Consider the following 16,504-nt stretch of genomic DNA (forward strand, 5'->3'; position numbering starts at 1 on the left):
AGATTGTAATGGCGGAGGCCCTGTTTTATTTTCCCTCCAACTGCTCATTACTGGCTGCTACCTACAATAACACGAATGTTCAAGCAATGTTTGGAAAAGTGCAACTTTCTAAAATTATTTTTTAAAAAAGAAAAAAAATCCAAAGGAGTACAAAATTAATTCATGCATTTTTATATCCCATTAATTAAATGAAAACCATTTCAAAATCTCATTCTCTATATTGTTTGCTGACTTATTTTTTAGATAATAAAATTAATAAAGGTAGAAATATCAACATTGGCATAGAAAACCTTGGTATACTCTAATTGGATTATTTTCAAATCATGAAGCAAACATCACATTTTCCTATTCCATGAATTTGGACTTAGTTTTACTAAATGTATTTATAGATATATTTGAGAGTTTCAAATTGACAGAATGACGAGAAAACATCATTGTTTTAGCCATATTGTTTCCCACAATGTGGCATTTACCCTTATGCAGTATTTGTGTCACTCAGTAACCCACAATAATGGGACAAAGCAAAGTCATTGGGGTAAAAATAAAAAAGGAAAATCATATTTTTTCTGTAATTTTTACATGTCTGGCATTTTATATAAGAATAGAAACCTTATAGAAAGCCTAAAAAACAAGTGTTGTTTTAAGAAAAAGTTTTATTATAGAGAATATAGAATCATTGAACTTCCTAAAAGTATCTTAATTTTCCTCATACTTCCCCATCTCCTCAAATTAATTTTTCAAAAATTTTGGTTTATTTTTATTTTTTGTGAGCTTTCCAAGCATTCTTTGCAACAAATTATACTAGTCTATCATACAGACTATGAAAACATTTTTAAATATACATCTGTCTTGATTTGCCTTTTTGTTATAATTTAAGGAAGAACATGTAGGTGAAACTGAATCCTCTATTATGTAGAAGTCATGAAAACAATTGTATAGAATTAAAGTGAAATTCATATTCTGAAGTTAAATTCTGCCTCCTTTATATGTTTTGGGTATTTACAGGCCTAAACTTATCAGTAGCCCAAATAGTATTAATAATGTTAATTAAGCATCAATGTTATAAAGTAAAATTAAGTAACAGTTAGTTGGAGTAATGCTTTGTGTCCTTAGTTAAAATAACACTGACATTTATTCTCATTACAGTCATTATTTTTCTGATTCAACTTGTATTATTCACACAGACTTTTAATTATTTATATGAAGGTTGCTGTCAAACATGAAAAAATCCAGAATATTTTCAGATTACAAAGGCAAGAGGCATGAACTTTTTTTTTACCTTCATATATATTATCCTACTTATTCATCACAGTAATCTAAAGCCTGAGTTATTTTATTTCTCGATATATGAGGTTTCTGATAGATGAGTAGTTTGTTAAAGGTGACAACTCAAAATTAGAATGACAAGGTTAAATTCATGTCTGTATATGCTAAGGCTACCTTCATTGTTCTCTTATTTCTATACATAATTTACCTCCATTGTCATAATTGTCTGACAAGAGAGTAAGGTATAACAACATTTTCATTCTCCAGTTCCAATTTTCTGAAACTTTGAATCAAGAATTTACAGCAAATGATTGAAGAACCAAAGAGTCCCCAAAACTGTGTAGTGGCATCATGAAATGCATGCAATGCAACTTCTAGTTTATAATCTAAATCTACTGTAGAAGAGGAGGATAACTAAAGAGAGATTGATTTATTCAATCAACATATTAATTATTTCTCTACTCTATGGTAGACATTTTTTTGAAGAGACTAGGGATACATTGGTAATCAGAGGCAATAAAACAACTTGTTCTCTTAGAGTGTATTTCTAGTGGACAATAAATAAAAAGTATCAACAAAATATGTAATTTAGGCAAGTGCTAAGGAGAAAAATAGTTCAGGAATAGTAGAGAATCAGAATGGGGAGAGATGTTTACAACTTTAGATAGAGTGAATCAGGGAAACTCTCTGTGAGAAGGTGACCTGACCTTTGAATGAAGGACTGAAGATAGTAGGTAAGCCAGGCAGATATCTTTCAGAAGTGTATTCTAGGCCAAGGGCACATCCAATACAAAAACTCTGAGGCTGGAACGTGCTTGACATATTCAAAGAACAGAGCGGGCCAATGAGGGTGGAATGAACTGAATAAAGGTGAAAATAAGAAATGGAAATGATACACAGGGATACACATCTTATAGTTCTTTGCTGACCTTTATAAAGACTTTTTTTTATTGAGATGGATGAGAGACATTGGATGCTTTCATCAATGAGTCGTATTATATGACATACACTTTTTTTTAACTGTTCTGATGAATGTAGAAGGGGGATATGAGGATCAAAGTAGGAAGATCAATTAGGAAGCTACTAAAAAAAATCAGGTGGCTCAAACTAATTTGGTACAATTGAGGTGATAAGAGGCTGCCAGAATCAGAAGGCAGGACCTACAAGATTTCCTGATGGGTTAATCATAGTGTGTGAAGACAGGAATCACTATGACTCCTAAGTTTCTGGCCAGAACACCTCAAAGATGAAGTTGCTATTTACTGAAATGGAGAAAACAGAGGGAAGAGCAGATTTGAGAGGGTGGGGAGTGGAGAAATAGCTTAGGATGAAGGGCTCAGTTGTGGACATATAATCTTTGATACCTTTTAAACACTCAGGATTAAATGAATGCTAAATCCATACTGACATAAAAAGGGTCAGCTCTAAGGTGATTAGTTCTGAGTGGGATTATTATAATCATTCAAAAACAAATATTTATTAAAATTTTTATATGTCAAACCCAGTACTAAGTGGTGGATATATTAACAAGGTATAAGATTTAAAAGATCTCAGGCACATAATGGTATATAATTCTTGCGCTAGGTGGTTGATTGAGTTTCATGGTGCTCACCAGTGTGGAACCTTGGAAATAGGAATGCTAGGTCCATGACCACATTGTTAAAACTATACTTAGTCGTTTTATTCAATTGGCTATCCTCTTGAAGGGGGTTTGGTTGTTTTCATGGCTTGGTCCCCTGGAAGTTCTAGTGTGGCAGAGGCAGACAATTATAAAGAAGACTATACTAACAGCTCTTATTGGTATTTCATCCCCATTGTTCTTTTCCCTTCATGTTACTGATAAAATTCTAGTTGTGGGTCGTATCCAACGAGCACTGCTGTCACAGTGCAGCCAGCATACACAACATGCTGGTATTGATGTTTTCAGAGCTACACAGTCATATCTGAAAGGCGAACTAATCACTAGACTTTTTGTTTTCTTTGAGTGCTGTGTACTTTTTGTGCTGATGTTTTGACATCTGGCATTCTTCTCTTAATAACTCTGCATGGGGTTTTTGAAGGAACTGTGAAGGCACTAAGTAAAGTAAATACATTTCTAATAAGGCAAGCACCCAGAAAAGTACAGGATTTTTTGCTTCTATTTTTTTTCTTTCCTTTTAGTATTTTAGGTCTTTAGGATACATTTGAGAATGTATTATGCCTGCGATTTTTCCCATTATGGAAGACTGCTGTGCTGAAGGTTGGTGCTTGGTACTCAATCACAGCATCTTTCCTTTGAGTCAAAGCAGAGAGCAAATAGCCTTCTGTTCAGGGAACCAGGTAGCACTAACCACTCTCCACTCTCAAATAGTAAAAGTAATTTAAGCTATCAGAGGCCCAACACTACTTTAGTAGTATCCCCTGGAGAACAAAGCTGTTAAAGCAAAATTTTATGTGGTTTTCTTTCATGATTTCAGCTCCTTCTGAGAAATAGATCTAGAGTTATGCAGGAATATTTCAAAACTATTTCATTGACAGTGTTCTAGCAGAGTTTTTTTAATCAAATAACAACTGTGAAGTCATATCTGGCAATATGAGAAGTGCTATGATTCAAGTTACAGCGTGGTACCTCAGTTGTGAGAAGAATTTTCACATTCAGAATACTCTTTATATGTGGTTTGTGTAAAACATAAAAGTGTGATGTTTGAATAAAAACAAATAAAAATGAAAAGCCTGGATATTTACGTGTTTTTAGGGAAAGTTGACATTGTGGAAAACAACTAAATCTAGTAATTCCCATCCTAAATTAAAAATCAGTGTTTATGATTTACATAGTTAAAAAGGCATCAACTAGAAACACATCTTTTTACTTTCTACTAAAAAATTGCCCATGCATATGTTACACTTTTAGTATTTAGACACATATCCATAAAAATCAATGTCATTAATTTATGTCTTTTAATATTTTATATATATAGTATTGTATCATACACACATTTTTTTTATTTAAAAAATAAAATATTAGGCTCTGACCCGTGTGGCTCAGTTGGTTGGGTGGTGTCCCACAAAGCAGAAGGTTGCTGGTTCCATTTTCAGGGCACATGCCTGGGAAGCACTTTCTTTCCCCTGTAGGGATGTATACAAAAGGCAACGATCGATGTTTCTTACATCAATGGTTCCCTCCTTCTCTTTTTACTTCCCTCTCTCTAAAAATAAATAGAGCAACTCTTTTTGAAAAATTAGACTTTTGAGAAATATCCATGTCTCCCACTATAGATATGCAGAATACTGATTTTCTACTACTCTCTAGAACAAATTAATCATTATTAATTTATTCATTCCCTTGGTGATGGAAGTTAGGTGTTTAGTCCTTTTCAAGAAACCTAGAAAGAAAAGAGGAATGGGCAGTTATAGATGATTTCCAACTCTGCTCCAACATCTAGGCGCACTGATGTGTTGGCCCACTGTAAATTCCGAAGCTTCACAGAAGTGGTTTTGAGTGGAGGCACATTACCGTAGGTTCTAGGACTGCTAGGAATGTTAGAACAAGGACAGAAATGATAGCGGACAGACCAAGGAACATGGCAGACATGGAGCTCACACAACTACTTTAACAGAAAAAAACACACACACACAATCTCATACAGAAGTTTTCTTGAGCTTTTTCTTAGCTCTATATGCTGTCATCAAGTATAGTAATTCTAAATACTTATTTTGAATCTGTGTATAACAGGATTTATTTATGCAAAATACTTCATGGTTGGAACTTCCTGATCTCCTGAAGCCATTTAATATGAATATAAATCTAGGAATATCCTCATTCCTTTATATCTTCCACTAAATAAATGGCACAAATATGTGGCTATTCATCAGAATTAACTGGGTATCTTTACAAAAATACACACTTTTATAACTCAACCTTGGAATACTCTGACAAAGTATAAGGCAAAGGAATTATATTTTTATAAAAATCCCCCAGTGACTCAAAAATCATTTCCACAGTTGAAATACCACTATGTTATTTGTATAGCTTAATTTTTAAATCAAATATTTCCATAATAGTACTTGTTTAAAAAATTAGCCTAGAAGTGATATGGGTTGAAAAACTTTTTTTAAAATCATCCAGAATTCAGTTGATTTGCTTCAACTATTTATATTCTGAAAATGTATGTAGCTACTCAAGGTGCAAACGCTATTGACATCCCTGAATATCAAACAGGTGTATACCTCAGAGAAAAGATAAAATGTTTTACCTATGAACTAGAAAACCCAAACAATTATCTTATTCATTGTGTATGTGGAGAATATTTAGTACATTATTAAAATTGCATGTCATTAATCCAGGCCCTTGTAACTCTTTATAATTGGCTATGCATATTTGCAACTTACGACTTTCCTGTTGTATTCCCAGCACAGTGATGCAGTCCATGACCTTCTTCTGGATGTGATCACATGGGTTGGAATTTTGCTGTCCCTTGTTTGTCTCCTGATTTGCATCTTCACATTTTGCTTTTTCCGCGGGCTCCAAAGTGACCGTAACACCATCCACAAGAACCTCTGCATCAGCCTGTTTGTAGCAGAACTGCTTTTCCTGATTGGGATCAACCGAACTGACCAACCAGTAAGCAACTTACATTGATATGAGTAAAGAATTTCTCCACTTCTAGCTGTGCAGTACTGGCAATACTCAAGTTTGAAAATACCCTCCCTTCCAGTTATCCAAGATTGATACTAACTTTCAAATCTTATTCAGTTTCCCCCTTGTCATGTTCCATTGTCATAAAGCAGCAGCTAATGCTATGGATGGTATGAATGTACATTTCCTCGGAAATTTGTTTATAAATCTTTTTAAAGAATTGTGTGACTTTATCAGATTTTTTTATTCTTTTTAAAAAACTATAGAGCTGAATATTAAGAAAAATAAAATATGTTGGGGAATGGAGTAGTATGTTTTCTAATAAATATAATTGTTATTTTTTGAAGTTTATAATACATTTTGTTTAAAAACTGTGGATATCATATTAAAATGTATGCCTAAATAAGTTTTTCTAATTGATGTATTTTGGAAAATTGATCAAACTTCAGGTAAATTTTTGAATATATAACTCTTCCAAATTTTGTTTGGTAATTTATATCTGTTCAAGTTCTGTTCACATCTTTAAGTGCCAGCTTCATACTTTAATATGATTGGTACCTGCATTCAATCACATTAAAAAAGATACAAAGGGAGGGTGGGAGGAAGGAATGAAGGGAGAGAGAGACAGAAAGGAACAATACTAGCTAACTGTTCTTGGTAAAATGATACCAAAAATGTAAATAATGGAAAATAGATAATATACAAACCATGCCCATTTATAATTTTGTGAAACCCTTCATATTTAAGATTCAAGCACATAGTAAAGTTTGTTCTCATGTCTAAAATTGCAAATGAAAACTTTCTTTTTTAAAAGACTCGTAGGCATAATGAATAATTCATTCACTTAATGCTATTTTCTAGTATGTGTCCTTATGTATAGAGTACTTTACAATAAACATGCAGTGGCGTTTGTGTTTGTGATTACACATTCATGATTAATGGCTGTAAAAGCTACAATTATGCTGACTATACTTTTAATTGGTTATATATAAATGTGACAGACAGCTTTTGCCATAAACACATACATATGAATACACAAAGTACACATTTCTTTTGCCCCCAAAGTAAAACTTTCTGATAAAAAATAATAGTTCAAATTCTAATTCTAAAAAATAAGAAATTGAAAACTGTTTTATGTTGCAGAAAGAAATCATTTTATTTTCTTCTTAACTAGGAATTCAAATGGCATGTTATTTCTTTTCATTTAGCAACCGTATTCTTATTTTTGCTTCCTGATGTTACACGCCAAATGTTGCATACTGCACAAAACTGACTTCTGACAAGAGCATGAACGACAGTGTTTGATATGAAAACCTTGGGTAGAGTGCAACCAGCCCAACCTGTCTCTCCTCTCACTGTTGGACAGGTGTCCTCTTCTGCATCACACGGTGGGCCGGCTCTGCTTTCTCTCTAGCCCTCTGATGCTGGACTTCCTCCTCTCACCCTCCCCGTCATCTCTCAGAAACAAAGAAACTGACCTCTTCGGTCTCATTTCTCAAGGATCACATAAGTCATTGAATCCACACTAATCTGATAAGACCTATAAATTTGTCACCCTTTTCTAGTAGGAGCTATAGATTTTAGTTAAGACTTTTTATAAGAAATGAAGATGCCCTCCAAAGGAGTGAACATTTTAGGAACTAACATGAGAAAATTAATATATGGTCAGCTGGAACTTGTAGTACATTATTAAATATGCCAAACAAAATAGTTCACACTGTTTTAAACTATTGGCTGCCTTCTCTGACCAAGCTTGTCTAGAACAATATTTAGTACAATAACAAAAAATTGAGAGAGAAAGCACACCTGGAACACTTTATTTTAATCAGATCTATGTTTATGCCTATGTAGCATGAACTTTCCAATGCTACCTTGTATCCTTTCTGAAACAAGGCAGGGAAGAAATAAATTAGAATTAATAATAATGGATTAATCATCTATTATAAACACTGTAATTACTTAATTTTAAGAACTTTTCTTCTTGCTTTTAGTATTCTCTTTTATTTACTAATAATTAATACATTAATACATGTGATACGATCAAGAAAAAAAAATTCCCAAGATTGATTTGTAAAATCTTTAGACTAATCCCATCGATAAGTATCAGTAAACTCTTAGAACTTTTTCCAAATACTATGTTGTGATCCACCAGCCATTATTAATAAAATGTTAAATATCATTTTCAAAGACAGGTTATATTTAAGTAAGTTTTAATATCTGAATTTTAAGAATCTCATGCAGATTATTCTTTCGCAGACCTGCATTTTTACTGAAGTCTTGATAAATATTTATTTTCATTTTAGGGTGGTTGATACTGTTTCCTTAAGGAGTTGTTTGACTAAATCACTTGTCCCTCCCCCTAGATCGCCTGTGCAGTCTTTGCTGCTCTCCTCCATTTCTTCTTCCTGGCCGCCTTCACCTGGATGTTCCTAGAGGGCGTGCAGCTCTACATCATGCTGGTGGAGGTGTTTGAGAGTGAACATTCACGCAGGAAATACTTTTACCTGGTCGGCTACGGGATGCCGGCGCTCATTGTGGCGGTGTCAGCTGCAGTAGATTACAGGAGCTACGGAACAGATAAAGTGTGAGTTGATGTTCTCTTTCTTTTTTTCTCACTTTTAAATATACTGGAAACAAAAGCTTAGAATTTTCCCGATAGCTAAGGTCTTTTTATCACTTCACAGCAATCAGTGAAGCAACTGGAGAACCAAATGGGATAACTCAATTCATGGTTGTACTTTTGTTATAATGCAAAGAGAAAAAAAAATGCTGAGACTCAGTATGATGCTGTTTTCAAACAGCACGCTTTTTCATTATCTTAATTATAACCCTGAGTAATTAGGAAGAAATGATTATTTTAGTATTTTTCAGGGCATTGAGGCATGTGTCAAGTGGGAATTAAAACTGTGTTTCAGAGGACTGTGCTGTCCTGACACTAACGGCTTCTCTTCTTCCAGACATGTCAGTTATAGTCACTGGTGAGATCATTAGTCATTAACAGAAAGAAAGGAGCATGGGGAATTTGTGTTTTCCCTTTTCTTTCCCCAGGTGGGTATTAGGGTATAGTGATAAATTTTATTTTCAGTGTAACTTAAATCGGTGAGATACGTATGCGGAGCTGTCCAGCATACTTTTAAGGAACTCCATGAAAAATAGTTTTGTAATCCACTTCAATATAACATCTGGCATCTTGAGAATGAATAAAAGATTCAACAGGAAAATATTAGGAAGGTGGCCAAGATAGATCTCTGATGAATAGCCACATTTAGGACATAGATTGGATGTTGAAAATTGAAAATAAAAATAGGAAAGAGAACAGGTGAACAGAGCCTTAGAAAGAAAACTACCAGATCAGGGTCAGGGAACATGAGAAAAAAGTTTCAAGACGTTGTTTCAAAACCATAGTTTTTTTTGTCAAAGTTAACTCAAATAGGGCAAGCATTAAGGGAAAATCATTTGACCTTTGCAACAACTATTTTGATAAAGTGCTAGAAGCGAAGACCAAATTAGAATGTGTGAAAGGAGATAAGTCACTAAAAAGCAGTCTTCAAGTATTATCTACACCCTGAGGAAGTTTGATTGAGAGATAGTGAAAATATTAACTCACGATAACAGTAATACAGAAAGATTAAAAAAAAAATGGAGCTCTGAGCTTATCTAATCTGCAAAGCATCAAGCTGATAGGAGAATCCTACAGAGAAAAATGCCTCATTTTTTAATATATATATATGAAAGGAAGTTTCTAGAAGGGTAGAAAGGCCTAAGATTGGGTATAAGATGAGAAAAACCTTGATTTGGTACTGAAGTGTCTTTAGTATCCACCAACTCCAGATGTACCCATTGGCTTGCTTATGACTACAGAGCTAAAAAGTGGCAGACTTGTGATGAAACAAGTCATGTTTGTTTCCACCACACTGGGGTGTTTCTGAGATGGTAAACATCTCTCCTGGGGTGAGTGTGGAGAGAATACACACAAGGTGGGGCAAAAGTAGGTTTACAGTTGTGAGTCCATAAAACAATTTATTTTTGCATTATTATTTCTTAATCATTGTATTATTGTTTTCTACACAAAGAACTGTAAACCTATTTTGCCGCACCCTGTAAGGTAAATTTTGAAGTAGAAAAGCTTTCCCATCAAGGAGGAAATGCTGACTTCTGCTGAGTAGTCAGGTGGGGTCATCCTGACAGCACAGGGGGTTTGAAAGCTTTGAAAAGAGCACTACAGAAAATGTGTTAAGGAGCTAATTAGACTTTAAGAAAAAGATGGCCAAGCAGTAGTGATGCCTCGGGTGAGGTTAGGTAATATCCATTTGTTCCAGAGTTAATAGGCCAAATTTTGTGACTTTTCTATCATCAATCAGTAGCCTGAATATGCTGGCGATGAAGCAGCTCACTTCCTGCAAGAAAAGATTCTTGAGGAGGAAAGAGCAAGAGGAGGACTCCAGAGTTATTGGGGGGATAGTTAAAGTAGAATATATGCTGGCCCAGGGAGACCAAGAATATGATTAAAAGACCATTTCACTTCTTTTGAATATTCTTCTTGAGTACAATGACAGGTTGCAGAAAGCCCTTTGTCTCAATGTAACTAATAGTAATTACTCTTCAAATCTAACGTTGTGAATTGTGGTTTATTTTGTGGATTCCACTGACAACTGTGAAACAGATTAGGCATGCATAAGAAATTATCTAGCGTTGCCTGTAAAGACATTTTAAAGAAGAGGTATTAGGTAGGTCATGGGATTTTTACAAGTAACATCTTTGTTGATATAATTCACATACTATAAAATTCACTCTTCAGTCATTTTTAGAACATTCACTGTATTAGGCGCCCATCACTTCTAATTTTAGAACATTTTCATCACCCCAAAAAAGAAACCCGTGAGAAACAACTCTCTTCAAATCATAGGATTTTATGTTTCAATCAAAGCATTTCCTCTTTAAGATATTAAATTGAATGTCATACTAATTTGTGACCTTATGCTACTTCAAATACTGTGTTTGGCAGTTTGGTTTTGCTCCTTTGCAGTTCCTTGTTTTTATTTATATTTTATGTTGATTTTTTTTTCTCTTTGGATATTTGCAAATTTTCCTGTTAGGGAATTAACTCAAGTTTTTTTCTTTGTGTTTTAGTCATTTATTTTGAGACACATGTCATTTTCTGGGTAGTAAGAATCTATCTTTTCTTAGAGTCAATAACATGTAGTCCCTTGTGACTTTGTTAAGGCTTGGGCCATCATTGCTTTAATTTCCTGCACCATAACTGGAAGTTCTCATTTACTGATGTTATTACTTCATGGGAACAGAGGCTAATTTATTTCCCAGGCACTAATTTAAAAATAAAAAAAGCTTTAATAATAGTTCAGTTTCACAATCACAATTTTTCCGAACTCAAAGAGAAGTAAAACAGATAAACACAAAAGAGATGGTAGAGAAAAGAAAAGGATAGGGGTAATTGCATTAAAATTCTATCACAGCCCTGGCTGGGTAGCTCACTTGGTTAGAACATCATCCCAATATGCCAAGGTTGCAGGTTCAATCCCCAGTCAGGGCACATACAAGAATGAACCAATGAAAGCATAAATAAGTGGAACAACAAATCTATCTCTCTCTCTCTCTCTCTCTCTCTCTCTCTCTCTCTCTCTCTCTCTCTCTCTCTGTTTGTAAAACTAATACATTTTTTAGAAGTATTTAAAAATTCTATTACAGACAAGCATAGAACATTTAATGTCTTATTTATATGTTTGAAATAAAGTTTCCACATATGGGCTGTTAGAATACGTGGAAAAAATGTTTTTCTACTCTAAGAGACTTCATTCAATCTAATAGCTGCACAGTGCTGTTTGCCCATCAATAAAGCAGGTATTGAAAAAAGAAAACTTATTCTACCATTTTTATTTACTTGAGAAGCTGAAATGGGAAGATCATGTTCCATCAGGAGCTTAATCAAGATATCTTCCCAAAGAGAAATGTAAGCAATGAATTTTTACACAACTTGAAGGATGGCTGCATGTGTATCTTGTTCCTTATTGTGAAAATTCTTTGTTGTTCCTCCTCTGTTTCCCCTTCCTGCACATTCATCACCACATGACTTTTAAAATGTAGCACTACTATCTCAAGGTTTTTGCTTTGTTGTCCATGTTCTCATGTGCTACACTCAATTTCTCATACAAATATGTAAACATCACAGTCTTAAAAAAACTAGACTTAGCAAGAATTTGGACACATATTATCAGCAATTTTCTGTAAATTCTTCTTAAGATCAATGATTTTTATGTCTTGGCAGTATCTTTAATTAATTAATTAATTACTTTTTGGAACCTCATCATTATTAAATGTTCACTCCTTAGTCTGAAACATTTAGAATGCATATAGAATAAAGCCATTCAATGGCTTTACAGTAATCCAGATAATGGATATGGCTCCTCTTTTTCTCCTCTTAACTTATGTGGCTGTATTTTATTATAGTGACAATGAGGTTTTATCTCTGAAACCTTTAATAATAGCAATAGCCTACATTTCTAGTAGAAAATCATATCAATGGTAAGAGAAAATTGTTTTGGTAGGTTAAATAAATATTTTTTGGTACAGATAGTGGTAACTATCTTATTCCATGTGACTGATGGATTGGGATGTGTTTTACTTTGAAATGTTATTAGGGATGTTAAATTGGTTATTATATACAAACCACACACACACAAAGCATACTCAATATGATTTTGAGAAGTTGTTCAGTTTGCCATCAATTTGCAACGCTTGTAAGAGAGGCCTGCTATTATTTTCTGATGTTACTTAATAAAATTTTTATCTGTACTGACATTATTACTGAGAATGACTTAACACTTAGTCATGAATGACAGTGTGACTTAACAGTCACAATAATCAGACATTTACAAAATTCGATTAAAGACCAGTGGAGTCATTTTAAAAATACTAACTCCCAGTAAGTGGACCACAGGTCTAAATTGCACTGTTAATAATTGGCATTTATTCCATTTTATCTATTTGTGTATCTTCCCTTAGTTTCATTTACATCATTATATATGGCCATTTAGTGAGGCCACCTAATATGATACTGTCAGAAGATAAATGCAGGCATTGACTTTCCAACTATTCAGACAGGACAGATTTGGAAATTCAGGGCTAAATACTTTGATATCATAACCTGAAACTAATCTTTTCATTTAAACTTTAATTACCTCAGTATTACCACAAAATGCAAACAGTTTGCACAGCTGATATGTTTCCAAGAAAAAGGTCACATTTATAGTTTATAGCACTTGCCTTGTACTCTGAATATGTAACTGAAAGAGCAGTAATTCATGTGGTGGGTAGATTGGAAAAGGAATAGAAGTTGGTTTCAAGAGGAGGGAGCATGTTAGGAAGGAGCAAAGTCCAGAGAATATGCTGAAGAGTTCAAGTACAGGCTTGGAAATTTGTAAGAGGTTTCTGGAAGATGTCGATTGGGTTGTAATCATTTATAATGGATCAGAACATCCTTGAGTACTAAAAGCATAGCCAAGCTCTTAAAAATAAGTGAAATCAAATTTTATGATCTGAAAATTTGTATAAATCATCTATTAAGTCAGATTTGTCTCCCAGTTCACTAGATTAAGAACAACACTAAAGGGGGAGCTTCTCCCCTGTTGGTTAAAAGCCCCAAGAATTCTTTATTTTTACGTCAGTACCTAAGTAGCATTAGTCATTCGGGTATAAAAGTGATTATTGATTTTTTAAAAATACTATGTTGTAGTATTATTTAAGGAAGAGCCTAGCCAACGAACATTGAACTTGATAGTTATCTGCAAGTTGTATGCACAGGTGTATTTAATACTTTTCATAGTTTCTAAGCACTGCAAACCACTCAGAGAAAGTTAAATATTTGTAATATTTTTCTAAACATATTATTATCTGATGTTGTAAAATATTCTTACTTATAACATCTCATTGAGGTGAATACTCTAACTTGCTGATACATTGTCACCAGATATCTTCAACTCCAGCTTGGCCAGTGGGAAATAGTAAGAGAATGAGGAAGTATTTCTCATTGACATATACGAAGTTGAATATTAGACTTGAGTTCTTATTGGAACCAAAAGAGTATGATAACTTCCACAGCTAGAGATCCCTTTAGGTCACAACTTCACCTACTATAAATTTACAATGAAACAATAATAACATATGTTGGTAAGGATGTGAAACAAATTAGAATCCTCATGTATTGCTGGTGGCCTTGTAAAATGGCGCAGCTAGCTACTTTGTAAAAACAGTTGGGTAGATACTCAAAAAGTTAAACAAAGTTATCATATGACCTAGCAATTCCACTCCTAGGAAAAATGAAAACATAAATTCACTTGAAAACTTGTACACAGTGTTCTAGCAGCATTATTTATATTAGGCAAAAAAGTGGAAACACCCGGTGTCCACTAGTTAAAGAAAAGATAAACAAAATATAGTCTTTCTAGATGATAGAATATTATTTAGAAATCAAAATAAATAAAGCAAAAGCATTGATACATTCTTCAAAATAGATATGTCTGCAAAACATTCTGTGAAATTAAAAAATCCAGTCACAAATGGCTGCACATTACATTATCTCATTTGTATGAAATGGTGGCAAGGACTGGGGGGAGTGACTGTAGATGGGTACACTTTTCATCTGGGTGCTATGGAAATATTATGAAATTAGACTACTGTGATCATCACACAACTTTAAATGTACTAAACACCCTTAAGTTGTACACTTTAAAAACAGATCCCTGAACATCATGGTTTTGAACTGTGTAGGCCCACTTAAAAGTATAAACAGATTTTTTTTGATAAACACTGCAAGTGTGTTTTCTGTTCATTATGATTTTCTTAGTAATATTTTTTCTAGCTTACTTTATTGTAGGAATATGTGACATAATACATATATAAAAATATTTGTCAGCCACTGTTCATCTTTTCAGTAAGGCTTCTGGTGGACAGGAAGCTATTAGCAGTTAAGTTTTGGGGAGGTCAAAAAGTGGTACAAGGATCTTTGACTGCACAAGGGCAGTGCCCCAGCCCCCACGCTGTTCAGGGGCCAACGGGATACTGCAATACAACTGTTTTAAACTATCAAAATTTAAAATGAAAGTACTAAAATTTTTACTAATTTATCAAGAGATGATCTTATATTTAGAAAGATCTAATATTTTTACTGGAGATATGTTTCAACAGTCTGCTTGATACACAGCAAATAAATATATCATCCATTCATTAAGAATATATAATTTTCAACAAAACTAGTTTGTATTTTATAACTTGTGTCTTTATTCTTTTTGAGAAACATATAGTAGCCCCTCAGACTTTTGAGTCATGTAGAGTAGAATGAAATCAGTCTCAACCAACTATTAGTCATGCGTCTGACATATATAAGTATGTATTAAATTAGAACCATCTTCACCTGTACTATTATTTGGTTGATACTAATGCAGAAATACAAATTTAATATTTAGTACAGTTTTAATTTTAATGAAATTAAAAAAAATTACAATTAAAGCATTCATTTATGAGTAGTGATTACAATTCTTATACAATTGCTTCTTATTAATTTAAGCAACATGGGACTATGGGAATGATTCCAATATTTAGTTTTAATAATTTATAACAGACAGTGCTATGCTCACCTTTGTAGTCCACCATAAAAACATAGAAGCTATTTTGCTGAAAAAAAAAGCAAAACCCTTGTTTAAAAAATAGCTTCTTGGGACGTGAAGATAACATAATTTATATTTGATGTATGGGAGCTAGTTTTGAATTCTAAGATCCAGTACTGTAGCTGGACCATGAATGCTAGTCTTGACTACAGCTGATCACTTTCTGTTCCTGTATCACTTTGCCAACCTTTTTTTTCCAGTTCATGCACTTGTTCACAAATTATTTCAAGATGACATGTCTGAGTATGCTGTGATGAAAATAGGATTTTAAAATTCTTAATAGATGTATTATTCAACAAGCTTAGAACTAAAGTAATTTTATGCTTGGAGTATGTATTGGTCCCTTTTCCTCTTTTCTCACCCCAGTCTTGACAGATGTATGTAGTACAAATAGAGATATGCATCTGTTACAGAAAAAAGATTACGTAGTTTACAAACTCTCATAAACAGACTACTATAATTAACTCTTTTAAATTCCATTGTCTAATAATAGCCAGAAAGTGTTTACTGGCTATTATTATGTTTGAAAGCAAGGGTAGTTTAGTCTTTGATTTAGGGTCCTATAGAAAAAGTAACAAATATCATTGTTAATTTACATTACTTCAGAAAATCTGTTAATAGTCAGATGTCTACTCTGATAGTGTTTTAAACAGGCAAGAGAATACAAGGTCCCAAGTCAACTTAACAGTATTAAACATGCTAACTTTGAATAGGGAACTACATTCTGGCACTGTTACTAGTATCTAAAAGCATTTTAAAACATATGTTTTGGGTGACATTTATATATATGGGCAATTGACCTAACCTAATTATTTTCTTAAATATGGATTCAGAAATGACTGATGATAATGAAATTGTGAGGAATAGTTGACTAGTACAAGAGAATAAACTTTAAAAGTATAGTTTTCTATTGTCTTGTTTTGGGAAATTAATTTGGTTCATT

At 33.5% G+C, this 16,504-nt stretch overlaps 1 protein-coding gene across 13 annotated transcripts in view; it reads left to right on the forward strand.

Moving 5' to 3' along the window:
• ADGRL3 (adhesion G protein-coupled receptor L3) overlaps nt 1-16,504 on the forward strand; it is a 761,150-nt gene that overhangs the window by 668,823 nt on the left and 75,823 nt on the right. For all 13 annotated transcript variants that reach the window (XM_045834530.1, XM_045834518.1, XM_045834519.1 and 10 more), the window contains 2 exons: nt 5,657-5,866; nt 8,245-8,465. In XM_045834530.1, the coding sequence (XP_045690486.1) occupies nt 5,657-5,866; nt 8,245-8,465 (431 nt within the window). The remainder of the gene's footprint in view (nt 1-5,656; nt 5,867-8,244; nt 8,466-16,504) is intronic.

The sequence above is a fragment of the Phyllostomus hastatus genome, unplaced genomic scaffold (genome assembly GCF_019186645.2).
Source record: "Phyllostomus hastatus isolate PE091 unplaced genomic scaffold, TTU_PhHast_1.1 phas_contig_196, whole genome shotgun sequence".
Classification (NCBI taxonomy): domain Eukaryota; kingdom Metazoa; phylum Chordata; class Mammalia; order Chiroptera; family Phyllostomidae; genus Phyllostomus; species Phyllostomus hastatus.